This window comes from Myxocyprinus asiaticus, chromosome 6 (genome assembly GCF_019703515.2).
Source record: "Myxocyprinus asiaticus isolate MX2 ecotype Aquarium Trade chromosome 6, UBuf_Myxa_2, whole genome shotgun sequence".
NCBI classification, from domain to species: Eukaryota; Metazoa; Chordata; class Actinopteri; order Cypriniformes; family Catostomidae; genus Myxocyprinus; species Myxocyprinus asiaticus.
Window position 1 is genome coordinate 9,807,233 of NC_059349.1, and position 14,715 is coordinate 9,821,947.

At 36.6% G+C, this 14,715-nt stretch overlaps 1 protein-coding gene across 5 annotated transcripts in view; it reads left to right on the forward strand.

Moving 5' to 3' along the window:
* Positions 1 to 317: 317 nt before the first annotated feature.
* LOC127441951 (mesoderm induction early response protein 1-like) overlaps positions 318 to 14,715 on the forward strand; it is a 29,692-nt gene continuing 15,294 nt past the window's right edge. The window contains exons 1-11 of one of the 5 annotated variants that reach the window (XM_051699555.1): positions 1,776 to 2,694; positions 6,462 to 6,491; positions 6,723 to 6,747; positions 6,824 to 6,969; positions 7,380 to 7,574; positions 12,181 to 12,307; positions 13,495 to 13,559; positions 13,650 to 13,722; positions 13,813 to 13,964; positions 14,076 to 14,157; positions 14,466 to 14,560. In XM_051699555.1, the coding sequence (XP_051555515.1) occupies positions 7,389 to 7,574; positions 12,181 to 12,307; positions 13,495 to 13,559; positions 13,650 to 13,722; positions 13,813 to 13,964; positions 14,076 to 14,157; positions 14,466 to 14,560 (780 nt within the window). In that variant the 5' untranslated portion in view covers positions 1,776 to 2,694; positions 6,462 to 6,491; positions 6,723 to 6,747; positions 6,824 to 6,969; positions 7,380 to 7,388. Of the gene's footprint in view, positions 339 to 1,775; positions 2,695 to 2,746; positions 6,492 to 6,719; positions 6,748 to 6,823; positions 6,970 to 7,379; positions 7,575 to 12,180; positions 12,308 to 13,494; positions 13,560 to 13,649; positions 13,723 to 13,812; positions 13,965 to 14,075; positions 14,158 to 14,465; positions 14,561 to 14,715 lie in introns of those variants that run through there. The other 4 variants (XM_051699553.1, XM_051699556.1, XM_051699554.1 and 1 more) reach the window with 4 other exon arrangements.

Here is a 14,715-nt window from a genome sequence, read left to right on the forward strand (position 1 = left end):
GAAAATAGGATCTTGTGTATTTATGAATGAAGTACTCCTGTTTTAAATGATCTCTGCTCTGCTTTCAGTTGTTATGATATCAAACAACACTTTAAAATACTCGTGATAACTTTTTGCAGCTCTATTATCTGTAAATCCACTTAGCTAGCTAATTACACATTGACATCAACACCATAGATTTCCATATAGAACCGCTAGAACGGAAGTTCAAAGACAAAATGTTCAAGATGGCTGCGCGCGAGTTTCTTTGACGCATAAGGTGAATCGGGACATCCGGGGATGCCACTGGCTCCGCCCACATTCCGCTGACCCTCATCAGCGCTGTAAATATGGCGGAGGTAAGAAGGAAATTCTCATTATTTTCCCTAAAATAAATAACAAATCTTTTAAAATTAACTTAAAATGTACCTTCATGAATGCCTATAATAATTAAGTATCGTATATATTTTCAATCGATAAATTGTGCGCAATTTTAGGTCGTAAGACGCGTTTAATATTTTTGAAATTTTATTTTTACAAAGTTAACAGCAGCTAGCTCGCCTGCAGTTAGCCTGATTCTCTATAATAATCATACTCGCATGAATTATCTTTAAAATATTCACAGAACCACCGTCGAGTGTACTGGTTATTTCTGCAAAATCACAAATTTATGGGTTGTTTTATTATTCGCCGCTTTGTCTTTGTAAGAGTGTTCCTAATAAATGCTAAGCAAAGCTAGAAATCAACCTCAACTTCCAAAGTCACACACACACACACACGCGCGCGCGCGCGCGGGCGCGTACTCAAACATACACAGCATCTCTAATTCCTCTGGTTTTATCAATGAATATTTACCATTGGGCTGCTTTACAGTTTAAAATAACATGGCATTTTGGTTAGTGAATAAACTAAATAAAAATCCAAAAATGCTGAAGAAGTTCCTCAGGTTACTGATGCAAAGATTTTGTCAGTCACATCCACTTTGGATCACTGTGAAACTGGTGTAGTGCATTTTTTCTAAAGTTAAATAATTTTTTTGTTGTAATTATTTTGTAACCTTATTGCTGTGCATTTTTTTTTTTTAAATGAACAGCAATACGGTTGAAACTGTGAATTATGTATAAGACTAATTTGACTGCAGTCACTGTCCTGTTTTATGAACTAAGAGCCATTTGAACAGATGAGTAAACCTGGTTTTGTAATAAATATTTTTTTTTTCATTTAATTTTTAAATAGTTAAATACAATGACAAGAAAGTGGATGCAATGAGGGCTTATTATAATAAAAAAAAAATGAACCTTTTTACTTTGTCAATGCATGTTTTTAATGTACGATCTTGGTTGTATTGTGCACAATTCGTCTTAAAAAAAGAACATTTTGTTTTCTAAATAATCTTTTTGGGAATTGGATGATTCTCACAAAGCCTGTCATATTAAACCCCAAATCAATACAAAAAAATATATTTTGCATAAAGAAAATGAAGCCTATTTAGGACCATTAACATTTTTTTCATTGTGACATTATTTTCAGGATGCTAAAAGGGATATTTCACCCAAAAATGAAAATTCTCTCATCATTTACTCACCCTCATGACATCCCAGATGTGTATGACTTTCTTTCTTCTGCTGAACACAAATAAAGATTTTTAGAAGAACATCTCAGCTCTGTAGTTCCATACAATGCAAGTGAATGGTGGTCTGAACTTTAAATGACATAAAGGCAGCAAAAAAGTAATCCAAATGACTCCAGTGATTTAATCCATGTCTTCAGAAGCGATACGATAGGTGTTGGTGAGAAACAGATCAATATTTATGTTCTTTTTATCTATAAATCTCTACTTTCACTTTCACATTCTTCTTGTTTTTTTTTTTTAGCGTTTCACATTCTTCGTTCTTCAAAATGTGCAAAATGAAAATCGTCATGAAAATAATGTCACAATGTACAATTTCTTAATTGCCATTTAGGGGTGGGTGATATAACCAAAATCTTATATCACGATATAATAAAATTCTTATGGAAAATCAATACAAATTGGTTTATATATTAAATAACCATATTGTAATATCTATTTCTGGAAATTTCAGTCTAAATGTAAACTACTTCCTCTTATATAATTTTATATAATAATTTATTTAGAACTGGACAAACATAGTCAAAGTAAAAAAAAAAAAAACACAACTTGTTTTTAAACATCAACCTTAACAAAATGCTAAATTTCACATGATCCCACATTTCAGTCTAATATGTTCTTGACCAATATTTTATTATTATAAACTTTCTTCAAGAAACTCAACATCTTCTCAAAGCAATACAACAAAGAAAATAATACGTAAGAAAAAAAAATATTCATTGAAAATAAGCACTTCTTGAAGAAAATAAATATCAAATAAATATAAACACTTCTTACAAAATAATAATAATAATAATAAAATTGACTGAATGCAGAGTTCATCTTTTGGCTTTCATAATATTCTTTTGCGTGCTTCATTTTGAGGTGGTAAAACAGATTGCTTGTATTATAAGTGATTATCATCATACAGTTTAAATTTTTCTGCTCTGTGCAGGCTTTTGTGAACCCACACCACAGATGTCGCACCTGTGTTGTTTTAATAACAAACTCCTCTTCATTTTCTTGACCTGTTTGGGAGTCGTCCCGCTCTGTGGAGATTTCTTTCTACATTTGGGGTTTTCCTGGGTCAGAAATGATTCAGTAGAGTGAGTGATCCCACTCTGCGCTCTTCTTTCTGTGCAGCACAAATATACAGTTGAAGTCAGAAGTTTACATACACCTTAGCCAAATACATTTAAACTCAGTATTTCACAATTCCTGACATTTTATCATAGAAAACATTCCCTGTCTTAGGTCAGTTAGGATCACTACTTTATTTTAAGAATGTGAAATGTCAGAATAATAGTAGAGAGAATTATTTATTTCAGCTTTTATTTCTATCATCACATTCTCAGTGGGTCAGAAGTTTACATCCACTTTGTTAGTATTTCATTGCCTTTAAATTGTTTAACTTTAAAACATTTAAACATTTTGGGTAGCCTTCCACAAGCTTCTCACAATAAGTTGCTGGAATTTTGGCCCATTCCTCCAGACAGAACTGGTGTAACTGAGTCAGGTTTGTAGGACTCCTTGCTCGCACATGCTTTTCAGTTCTGCCCACAAATTTTCTATCAGATTGCAGTCAGGGCTTTGTGATGGCCACTCCAATACCTTCACTTTGTTGTCCTTAAGCCATTTTGCCACAACTTTGGAGGTATGCTTGTGGTCATTGTCCATTTGGAAGACCCATTTGCGACAGAGCTTTAACTTTCTGGCTGATGTCTTGAGATGTTGCTTCAATATATCCACAAAATTTTCCTTCCTCATGATGCCATCTATTTTGTGAAGCACACCAGTCCCTCCTGCAGCAAAACACCCCACAACATGATGCTGCCACCCCCATACTTCATGGCTGGGATGGTGTTCTTTGGCTTGCAAGCCTCACCCTTCTTCCTCCAAACATAACGATGGTCATTATGGCCAAACAGTTAAATTTTTGTTTCATCAGAGCAGAGGACATTTCTCCAAAAAGGAAGATCTTTGTCACCATGTGCACTTGCAAACTGTAGTCTGGCTTTTTTATGGCAGTTTTGGAGCAGTGGCTTCTTCTTTGCTGAGCAGCCTTTCAGGTTATGTCGATATAGGACTGGTTTTACTGTGGATATAGATACTTGTCTACCTGTTTCCTCCAGCATTTTCACAAGGTCCTTTGCTGTTGTTCTGGGATTGATTTGCACTTTTCGCACCAAACTACATTTGTCTAGGAGACAGAATGCTTCTCTTTCCTGAGTGGTATGATGGCTGCATGGTCCCATAGTGTTTATACTTGCATACTATTGTTTGTACAGATGGATGTGGTACCTTCAGGCCTTTGGAAATTGCTCCCAAGGATGAATCAGACTTGTGGAGGTCCACAATTTCTTTTCTGAGGTCTTGGCTGATTTATTTTGATTTTCCCGTGATGTCAAGCAAAGAGGCACTGAGTTTGAAGGTAGGCCTTAAAATACATCCACAGGTACACCTTCAATTGACTCCAATTAGCCTATCAGAAGCTAATTGGCTAATTGCCTAAAGGCATGACATCATTTTCTGGATTTCCAGTCTGCTTAAAGGCACAGTTAACTTAGTGTATGTAAACTTCTGACCCACTGGAATTTGATATAGTCAATTAAAAGTGAAACAATCTGTCTGTAAACAATTGTTGGAAAAATTACTTGTGTCATGCACAAAGTAGATGTCCTAAATGACTTGCCAAAACTATAGATTGCTAATATGAAATTTGTGGAGTGGTTAAAAAATTAGTTTTAATGACTTCAACTGTATTGAAGCCTGCTGGACTTGCACACACTTGCGTGCTCCAGAGATAATCTGTGTAAAACACAGATTTGCTTATAAAATTAGAAGAATATTTAGCACTTTTGAAGTGCCAAATGCAAGATGAATGTCATTCAATTTGCTTGGGCGGTCGCAGAAAAATTTTAAATGTCAGAAAAACCCCTGGTCATGTTTCTTCAGTTTTCTCAGTCTCATGTTAAGCCCTGTCCACTGAAAGATACGTCCACACCAAGCACATGGATATTTACATATCGCAATATACACGAAATAGCAAAGTTCTAATAAAGTTCCCAACATGGTCTTCTGCTGTTGTAGCCCATCCACCTCAAGGTTCGATGTGTTGTGCATTCTGAGATGCTATTCTACTCACTACAATTGTACAGAGTGGTTATCTGAGTTACCGTAGCCTTTCCGTCAGCTCAAACCAGTCTGGCTATTCTCCGTTGACCTCTCTCATCAACAAGGCGTTTTCATCTTGAAGCTCCTGACCCATATCTGCATGATTTTATGCATTGCACTGCTGCCACATGATTGGCTAATTAGATAATCACTTGAATAAGTACAGTGTATTCAGACCACTTAATTTGTTTTCACATTTTGTTGTTTCAGCCTTATGCTAAAATGCTTTAAATTATTTTTTTCACATCAATCTACACTCCATATCCCATAATGACAAAGCAAAAACCAGATTTTTGATAACTTTGCAAATTTATTAAAAAGAAAAAACTGAAATACCACATTGACATAAGTATTCAGACCCTTAACTCAGTACTTAGTTGAAGCACCTTTTGGGTATGATGCGACAAGCTTTGCACACCTGGATTTGGGGATTTTCAGCCATTATTCTCTGCAGATCCTCTCAAGCTCTGTCAGGTTGGATGGGGACCATCGGTGGATAGCCATTTTCAGGTCTCTCCAGAGATGTTCGATTGGGTTCAAGTCGGGCTCTGGCTGGGCCACTCAAGGACATTCACAGAGTTGTCCCTAAGCCACTCTTGGGTTGTCTTGGCTGTGATCTTAGAGTCATTGTCCTGTTGGAAGGTGAACCTCCAGCCCAGTCTGAGGTCCTGAGCATTCTGGACCAGGTTTTCATTAAGGATATCTCTGTATTTTGCTGCATTCAGCTTTCCTTCAACAGTGACCAGTCCCTACCACTGAAAAACACCCCAACAGCATGATGCTACCACCACCATGCTTCACCGTTGTGATGGTATTGTGCAGGTGATGAGCGGTGCCTGGTTTCCCCCGGACATGACGCTTGGAATTGAGGCCAAACAGTTCAATCTTTGTTTCATCAGACCAGAGAATCTTGTTTCTCACAGTCTGAGAGTCCTTTAGGTGCTTTTTTATGTCTGGCACTAAGGAGCCATAAAGCCGAGATTGGTGGCGTGTTGCAGTGATGGTTGTCTTCCTGCAAGTTTCTTCAATCTCCACACATGATCTCTGGAGCTCAGCCAGAGTGACCATCGGGTTCATGGTCACCTCTCTTATCAAGACCCTTCTCCCCCGATTGCTCAGTTTGGCCGAGTGGCCAGCTCTAGGAACAGTCTTTGTTGTTCCAAACTTCTTCCATTTAAGAATTATGGAGGGCACTGTGCTCTTTGGAACCTTCAATGCAGCCGAAATTTTTTTGTAGCCTTCCCCAGATTTGGGCCACGACACAGTCCTGTCTCTGAGCTCTGCAGGCAGTTCCTTTGACCTCATGGCTTGGTTTTTGCTCTGATATACATTTTCAGCTGTGAGACCTTATATAGACAGGTGTGTGCCTTTCCAAATTATGTCCAAACAATTGAATTTGCCACAGGTGGAAATCAAAGTTCAAAGAATCAAAGTTTAGAAAAATGAAGGGGTCTGAATACTTTCTGAATGCACTGTAGGTGTACAGGTGTTCCTAATAAAGTGCTCAGTGAGTGTATATCGTCATATCGCCCAGCCCTTATTGCCCTCTAATTAGGCTTCGTTTTCTATATGCAAAATAAAATGTCTTATTTGTTTCTTTTGATTTTGGAGTAAAATAGGACCAGGACATTTTCTTGACAGGTTCCGTGAGAATCACCTTTTTTTTTGTTTTTTTTACTCCTTCCCTCCTGTCATATAGAGACCACTTGATGCAATCCATTCCTGACAGGTAAAATTGTGCCCCACCCTATTATTATTATTTTTCTCTCGTTGAATGTCCTGTTTGACTCGGAAGTAATATGTCAGATTATGGATGTAAAATGGGTTGCAAATTGCGTGTCATGTTAACTTTAAGGGGAATACTGTTGTAAGCAGTACATTGCATCATTGTCATTTTCAGAAAATAAATTCATTGTGATGTATGTTTTCTATTAAACGGATGTCTTTGTCTGATTTATAGCCCTCCTTGGGGAGTTCAAGCCCAGGTAAGACTGACTTGTTTAACTGTCATGGTAAAACATATCTATGCACACACATGCACTGATGATTCTTTCTCTTCAGGAGTTTCGGCTGGTTCTGATAACGCTGACTTTGAGCCGTCAGCAGAGATATTGTTGCCTGATTATGAAGATGAACAGACCCCTGAAGATGAGGAGGTGCCGGAGGGAGACGCTAACTTCAGCAATGAGATTAAAGACCTTGCAAAGGTTTGTTCATCTACTAATACTAATATTCTCAATTTGCCTCAGCGGGTCTTTATTCTTTTGTTTCAAAGATAGAAGATGGGCACTTAGCCCGTCTCCAATATGAACCTAACCCTATCAAAACATGCCTTGTACTGTTGTGTCGATTTTGAAGTATTGCAATTGATTTCTCTTTCCAAAACCACCTGCAGTTGTGATATTTTTGTGTTTTATTTTATTAACCTCTTTCTTCAGGTCTTGTCACTGCATTTCAAGTTATGACTATGACTTTGAGTTGATCATCTCAAAACCTGACATTCCTCTTACTTAAGCCATATTACTCTGTGTTTAGGATCATTGTGGTGCTGCATAACTGACAGTTTTCTTGGTTAGATGGTTTACACACAAATGATTTTGATTTCTGTGATCTACAGGAGGGGGAAATGCCCATTCAGGAGCTCTTAAATCTCTATGGTTACGGAGACAGCGGGTCACCAGAAGAAGAAGAGGAGGAGGAAGAAGAAGATGAGGAGGATGCAGAGGGAGATGAGGAGGAGGAGGATGATGAAGGAGAGGATATGGAAAATGATGAGAGCAGCAGAAGCACTGAAGAACTAAAGAAGACCCAGGTTTGTCCCAGCTGAAGCTATGGTGTTAAAAACAGAATTTCATTGTTCATTGCAAGGTGCACATATGATGCATACATTGCAAAAAAAAAAAAAAAAAAAAAAAAGATCCTTACTCCAAATGTAAGTTGGATGAAGCCGAATTAAATCATTGGCTGAAACCTAGACTTTTGGCAACATTTTTATCGCTAAACTTCCAATTATCTATTGCTTGTTTGAACCTTCTAACAACCTTTTTCTTTAACTTACCTAAAAATGAAAAATCTCTCATTTACTCACCCTCATGCCATCCCAGATGTGTATGACTTTCCTTCTTCTGCTATTTCAGCTCTGTAGGTCCACACAATGCAAGTGAATGGTGACCAAAACTTTGAAACTAAAAAAAAAAATCACATAAAGGCAGCATAAAATTAATATAGTGGTTTAATCCAGTGTTTCCCAACCTTTTTTCTCCCACGGCACACTTTTTACGACTAAAAAATTATACGGCACACCACTATCCCACATAGGCTAACCATCGTCAATATTTTTCCTTTTCAAGAACTTGTCCATGTTTTCTGTACGTCTTAGTAACGTGTTTACTTGTAATGTTTGAAATTCGGCTATGAAAAAAAAAACAAGTCACATAGGTAGGCTACGCTGTGTGAGGTCACAGGTGGCAAGAGCGCTAAATAGGTAATGAAAAAACAACACATTTGCTTCTTTTCTAATTTGTAGATTTGTTCTTGCAATGCCACAACAAATTACAGGGATACAAACTTATGAGGGGTGAAAAAGGTAAGATAATCACTGTTCCACGAAAAAATTTTCTGGGGATATTTTTTTAAAGAATAAGCTAAAAGCACCAATTCCAGCTATTTTAGTGATTCAAGTTTATTCAAGTTTACAATTGTGCAGAATTAGCTGCAAAATAAAGAGTATTTTGGTGAGGCTTGCTTCTGTTTCACAAATTTGTTCAATTTTATTAACTGATTAGTTCAGTGACCCCTTCTGGAGATGTCACTAGGTGACGACAAATGAGCGTCTTATGTGCTATGAGCGAGTCAGTGAATCATTTTGAGTCGTTCATGACCGAAATCTACCAAGAGACTTTATAGTGTTTAAGTATTAAAAGAACAAAGCAGATCTATAGTCTTCCTTAAGTTTGAGCATTATATTTCATCCAAACAGACAACAATAATAGTCTAATAATAGTGAGTTTCAATAACGTCCTTACCTTCTCCTTTATTAAAACTAATAAAGCGCCGCATTGCCCTCCATATGACAAGAGTTGCAGAAAGCGTCACAGAGGGGCGATTTTACGAGTTTGCCACGTAAAAAAGCGGGAGGTGTGCACAATAAACATTGAAAACTTGTATTTGGAAAAGAGAAAAAAAGCTTGCAGTTGCTTTGATAGCAGAAAGTAATAAAAGGACTTGTTTTTGTTTAGGTCAAAGCATTTTCTTGGTGAATTTAAATTAGTTCAATAACTGGGGTCTCTGATTTTCGTAAACAATAAGCTAATATTTAATTAAAAGAAATTATGAGACATTCAATTTGTCTTCACAAATTTGGACAGTTTTTAAATATTTCTTGTTGCTTAGTACTCTCAAAGACATTATTGGTGAAGCAAAAACGTGTGTGTGAAAAACACTTTGGTGTAAATTGACTTCATAGACTTCTGTGTATTCTGCAGCGCTGACACGAGTCATGTGAAAGACTCTTAACGCGAATAAATATCGGTCACTTTTGCACATTAATCATTGCTCTTCACAATCACAAAAGTGACCGATTATAGTTTCAAAATGGCGAATATCTCCGAAAGGTGAGGAGTTTGGATCCCTGAAATTATTTTCTTTTTTCATGCATTTATTTATTTTGTGGAATTTGATAATTTTCCACAGCACACCTGACAAACTTTCATGACACTAATGTGCCACGTTACAGTGGTTGGGAAACACTGGTTTAATCAATGGCTTAAGAACTGATATGATAGGTGTGGGTGAGAAACAGATCAATATTTAAGTCCTTTTTAATATTAATCTCCACTTCTGACCAGCCCTCCTATGAGCATTCAAGAGAGGACATTCTTCTTCTGTTTTTTGGTGATTCATAATCTTTGTGCATATCACCACCTACTAGGCAGCAAGGAGAAAGAAAAAAAGGAGGGATAAAGGAAAGGAAAAGAATAAATAAATCATATTTGCACAACATCCCTGCAGGTGGCGATATGTACAAAGAATGCGAATCGCCAAAATACAGAAAAAGAAGAATGTCCTCGCTTGAATGCTCATAGGAGGGCTGTTCGATTTATAGGCAAAAAGGACTTGTATATTGATCTGTTTCTCACCCACACCTATCTATATCTGAAGATATAGATTTAACCACTGGAGTCATATGGATTGCTTTTATGTTTCCTTCATGTGCTTTTTGGAGCTTCAAAGTTTTGGTTACCATTCACTTGCATTGAACTACAGAGCTGAAATATTCTTCCAAAAATCTTTGTTTATGTTCTACAGAAGAATTAAAGTCATACACATCTGGTATGGCATGAGAGTGAGTAAATGATGAGAGCATTGTCAATTTTGGGTGAACTTTTCCTTGAAAAGGAGTGTATACTGGAATCCCCCCCCCTTCTGGAATCCCCTGCCTCTTCAATACAGTTGAAGTCAGAAGTTTACATACACTAAGGTTAAAGTCATTAAAACTCATTTTTTAACCACTCCACAGATTTCATATTAGCTAACTATAGTTATGGCAAGTCATTTAGGACATCTACTTTGTGCATGACACGAGTAATTTTTCCAACAATTGTTTACAGACAGATTGTTTCACTTTTAATTGATAATATCACAATTGCAGTGGGTCAAAAGTTTACATACACTAAGTTAACTGTGCCTTTAAGCAGCTTGGAAAATTCCAGAAAATTATTAGCCAATTAGCTTTTGATAGGCAAATTGGAGTCAATTGGAGGTGTACCTGTGGATGTATTTTAAGGCCTACTTTCAAACTCAGTGCCTCTTTGCTTCACATCATGGGAAAATCAAAAGAAATTAGCCAATACCTCAGAAAAGAAATTGTGGACCTCCACAAGTCTGATTCATCCATGAGAGCAATTTCCAAAGGCCTGAAGGTACCACGTTCACCTGTACAAACAATAGTACTCAAGTATAAACACCATGAGACCACGCAGCCATCATACCACTCAGGAAGGAGACGTATTCTGTCTCCTAGAGATGAACGTAGTTTGGTGTGAAAAGTGCAAATCAATCCCAGAACAACAGCAAAGGACCTTGTGAAGATGCTGGAGGAAACAGGTAGACAAGTATCTATATCCACAGTAAAACAAGTCCTATATCGACATAACCTGAAAGTCTGCTCAGCAAGGAAGAAGCCACTGCTCCAAAACTGCCATAAAAAAGCCAGACTACAGTTTGCAAGTGCACATGGGGACAAAGATCTTTCTTTTTGGAGAAATGTCCTCTGGTCTAATGAAACAAAAATGTAACTGTTTAGCCATAATGACCATCGTTATGTTTGGAGGAAAAAGGGTGAAGCTTGTAAGCCGAAGAACACCATCCCAACCGTGAAGCATGGGGGTGGCAGCATCATGTTGTTAGGGTGCTTTGCTGCAGGAGGGACTGGTGCACTTCACAAAATAGATGGCATCATGAGGAAGGAAATTTGTGGATATATTGAAGCAACATCTCAAGACATCAGCCAGAAAGTTAAAGCTTGGTCGCAAATGGGTCTTCCAAATGGACAATGACCACAAGCATACCTCCAAAGTTGTGGCAAAATGGCTTAAGGACAACAAAGTCAAGGTATTGGAGTGGCCATCACAAAGCCCTGACTGCAATCTGATAGAAAATTTGTGGGCAGAACTGAAAAAGTGTGTGCAAGCAAGGAGGCTTTCAAACCTGACTCAGTTACACCAGTTCTGTCTGGAGGACTGGGCCAAAATTTCAGCAACTTATTGTAAGAAGCTTGTGGAAGGCTACCCAAAACATTTGACCCAAGTTAAGCAATTTAAAGGGCAATGCTACCAAATATTAACAAAGTGCATGTAAACTTCTGACACACTGGGAATGTGATGAAAGAAATAAAAGTTGAAATAAATCATTCTCTCTGCTATTATTCTGACATTTCACATTCTTAAAATAAAGTAGTGATCCTAACTGACCTAAGACAGGGAATGTTTTCTACGATTAAATGTCAGGAATTGTTAAAAACTGAGTTTAAATGTATTTGGCTAAGGTGTATGTAAACTTCTGACTTCAACTGTATATTTACAGATCGATTCACGGGGAGATTTTTTTCTATACCGATAAATAATAGCGGATTTCCACTTTTTACATCTTTATTTTTATCCCCCAAAAAAAGTTGATAATTGAAAAGAAAGTTAATTAATTTCATTAGCTTTTAGTTTTAGGGTTCTAATGATCGTTGTGTAGGCAGAAAAATACATCTTTTTAAAATGAATGCTTCATTTAGGGAATAGTCGTCAAAGTGCTTTTACAGATCTTTCTGTTATATCAGACTTTTTTTTGAATTTATCTTAGGATTGGTTTTGTTCTACAGCATCTAAATATAAATGGCAGTTTTAAATAACTTGATGTTTTTGTTGCAGGAGGATGAAGGAAAGATATTCAAGGGTTTGGTGAATGAGAGTCGCTCAGCTGACAGTCGAACTTGTGCGGTGAAAACCTGTAACACAACTGAACTCAAACAATCACAGAACTGCAACTACTTTGAGAGTAAGAAACAACCTGTTAATCTAATACTGCTCACTGCAAGTTATTTGCTGTATCTCTCTCCCAGTACATTTAATAAAGGACACAATTTAAGGTTAAGTGTAATGTAATCATAAATTACGCATAAATTTGATATTAAAACAGAAAAAAAAACCAATCTAAAATGCACAACCTCTAATAACTTATTGCTTGTTTACATTGTTGGCAAAAGCAATATGATAAAAAACAATAATGTTCAATAAATTTGTAAAATTAATAATAATCACAATAAACAATTCTATTATTTGATATAGTAATTGAAATTAAATTTAAGTCAAATTTTATTATAAAGTTTTTATTACGTTCTTATTTTTATAATGTATATGTTTTTATATATTTTATTTTAACATTTTATTGGTAAATAAATTATCATGTCCAAGCATCGAAAATTATCATGTCAAACTCTTTTGTATGTAAATCATATACAGTATATACCTAATAAAAATGACATTGGAGACTGGTGAAGATGTCTGATTAGAGGGATAGTTCACCCAAAAATAAAAATGATTTTATTATTTACTCACCTTCATGCCATCCCAGATGTGTATGTCTTTCTTCTGCTGAACACAAATGAAGATTTTTCAGCTCTGTAGGTCCATACAATGCACCAAAAAGCACATAAAGGCAGCATAAAAGTAATTCATAAAACTCCAGTGGTTTATTCCATATTTTCAGAAGCGATATGATAGGTGTGGGTTAGAAACAGGTCGATATTTAGGTCCTTTTTTATGATCAATCCCCACTTTCACATTCTTCTTCTTCTTTTTTTGTTTTTGGCGATTCATATTCTTTGTGCATATCTCCACCTACTGGGCAGGGAGTAGAATTTATAGTAAATATTGATCTGTTTCTCACCCAAACCTATCATATAATTTCTGAAGATATGGATTTAACCACTGGAGTCATATGGATTATTTTTATGCTGCCTTCATGTGCTTTTTGGAGCTTCAAAGTTTCTGTACCCATTCACTTGCATTGTATGGCCCTACAGTGCTGAGATTTTTTTTCTAAAAATCTTTCGGAAATCGTTTGAGTTCAGCAGAAGAAAGAAAGTCATACACATCTGGGATGGCATGAGGGTGAGTAAATGATGAGAGAATTTTCATTTTTGGGTGAACTGTCCCTTTAAGTATTGTTTATTTATTAATTAGATAATGAAGTAGAGGAGGAATCAGAAGAAGATGAGGATTATATTCCCTCTGAAGACTGGAAGAAAGTAAACACTCTTTCATCATCATGATTTTCATTTTGGCTTGTGTCTTTAATTACTCATGAAATATGTGACACGTGTATGTATTTTGAACAGGAGATTATGGTGGGCTCCATGTATCAGGCTGAAACACCGTCTGGACTGTGCAAGTACAAAGACAATGAGAAAGGTGTGATCAATGAAAGCTGATCAGTTAAACACACTGTGTCATTACGAGGTCTAGGAAGATGTTCTGAATCTTTGACTCCATCACTGACAGTGTATGAGAATGCCGACCAGCTGCTGTGGAATCCGGAAATCCTTCCTGAAAACACTGTGGTGGAGTTTCTGACAGAAGCATGTCGACGGACCGGAGAGGAGACGGGAGTAGACGCTATTCCTGAAGGATCCCATATAAAAGACAATGAGCAGGCACTCAACAACTGTCCTCAATGATTTATTAGTTGTAATTGACACTAATTTATAGCCTAGATGCTGAACTGTGACTTGATATGCAAAACAAACAGTGTTTTCTCCCCACAGGCTTTATATGAGCTGGTGAAGTGTAACTTTGACACTGCTGAAGCTTTACGAAGGTTAAGATTCAACGTTAAAGCAGCCAGAGGTGAGACTTACAAAGTTTATTTATTTGTCATTTCTCTTCTGAATGTACTGATTACAGTTCACCATCAAGCCTAAACGTAACATTCGTAATTTTACAGATATACGTAATATTCAATTATGTGATTAGTGTTACCATCAAGCTTGGTGAAAATGCTGGAGACAAAGTTAAAATAGTGCTTTTTCTTATATAATTATTTACATTAGTAGTGCACATTTGACACATTTGATATTTTACGTCCGGATTGAATGATCACTGAATAGTGTTTTTGCCAGGTGCACAATGTGTTCTTATTTTTGTCTTTCCTGCAGAGGAATTGTCTGTCTGGACAGAAGAAGAATGCAGGAATTTTGAACAAGGTTTAAAAGCTTATGGAAAAGACTTCAATTTTATCCAGGCCAACAAGGTATTGATTGTTATTTCTTCTAATCATGCACAACAAATGTTCATTAACTCAAAATGTTCATTTATCACGCCATATTTAAATAAAGATTAATTTATTTGTAGTGTATTTGTAAGTTCTATCAAACCAAATCAAATCCAGCTCTTTCCTGTAACATT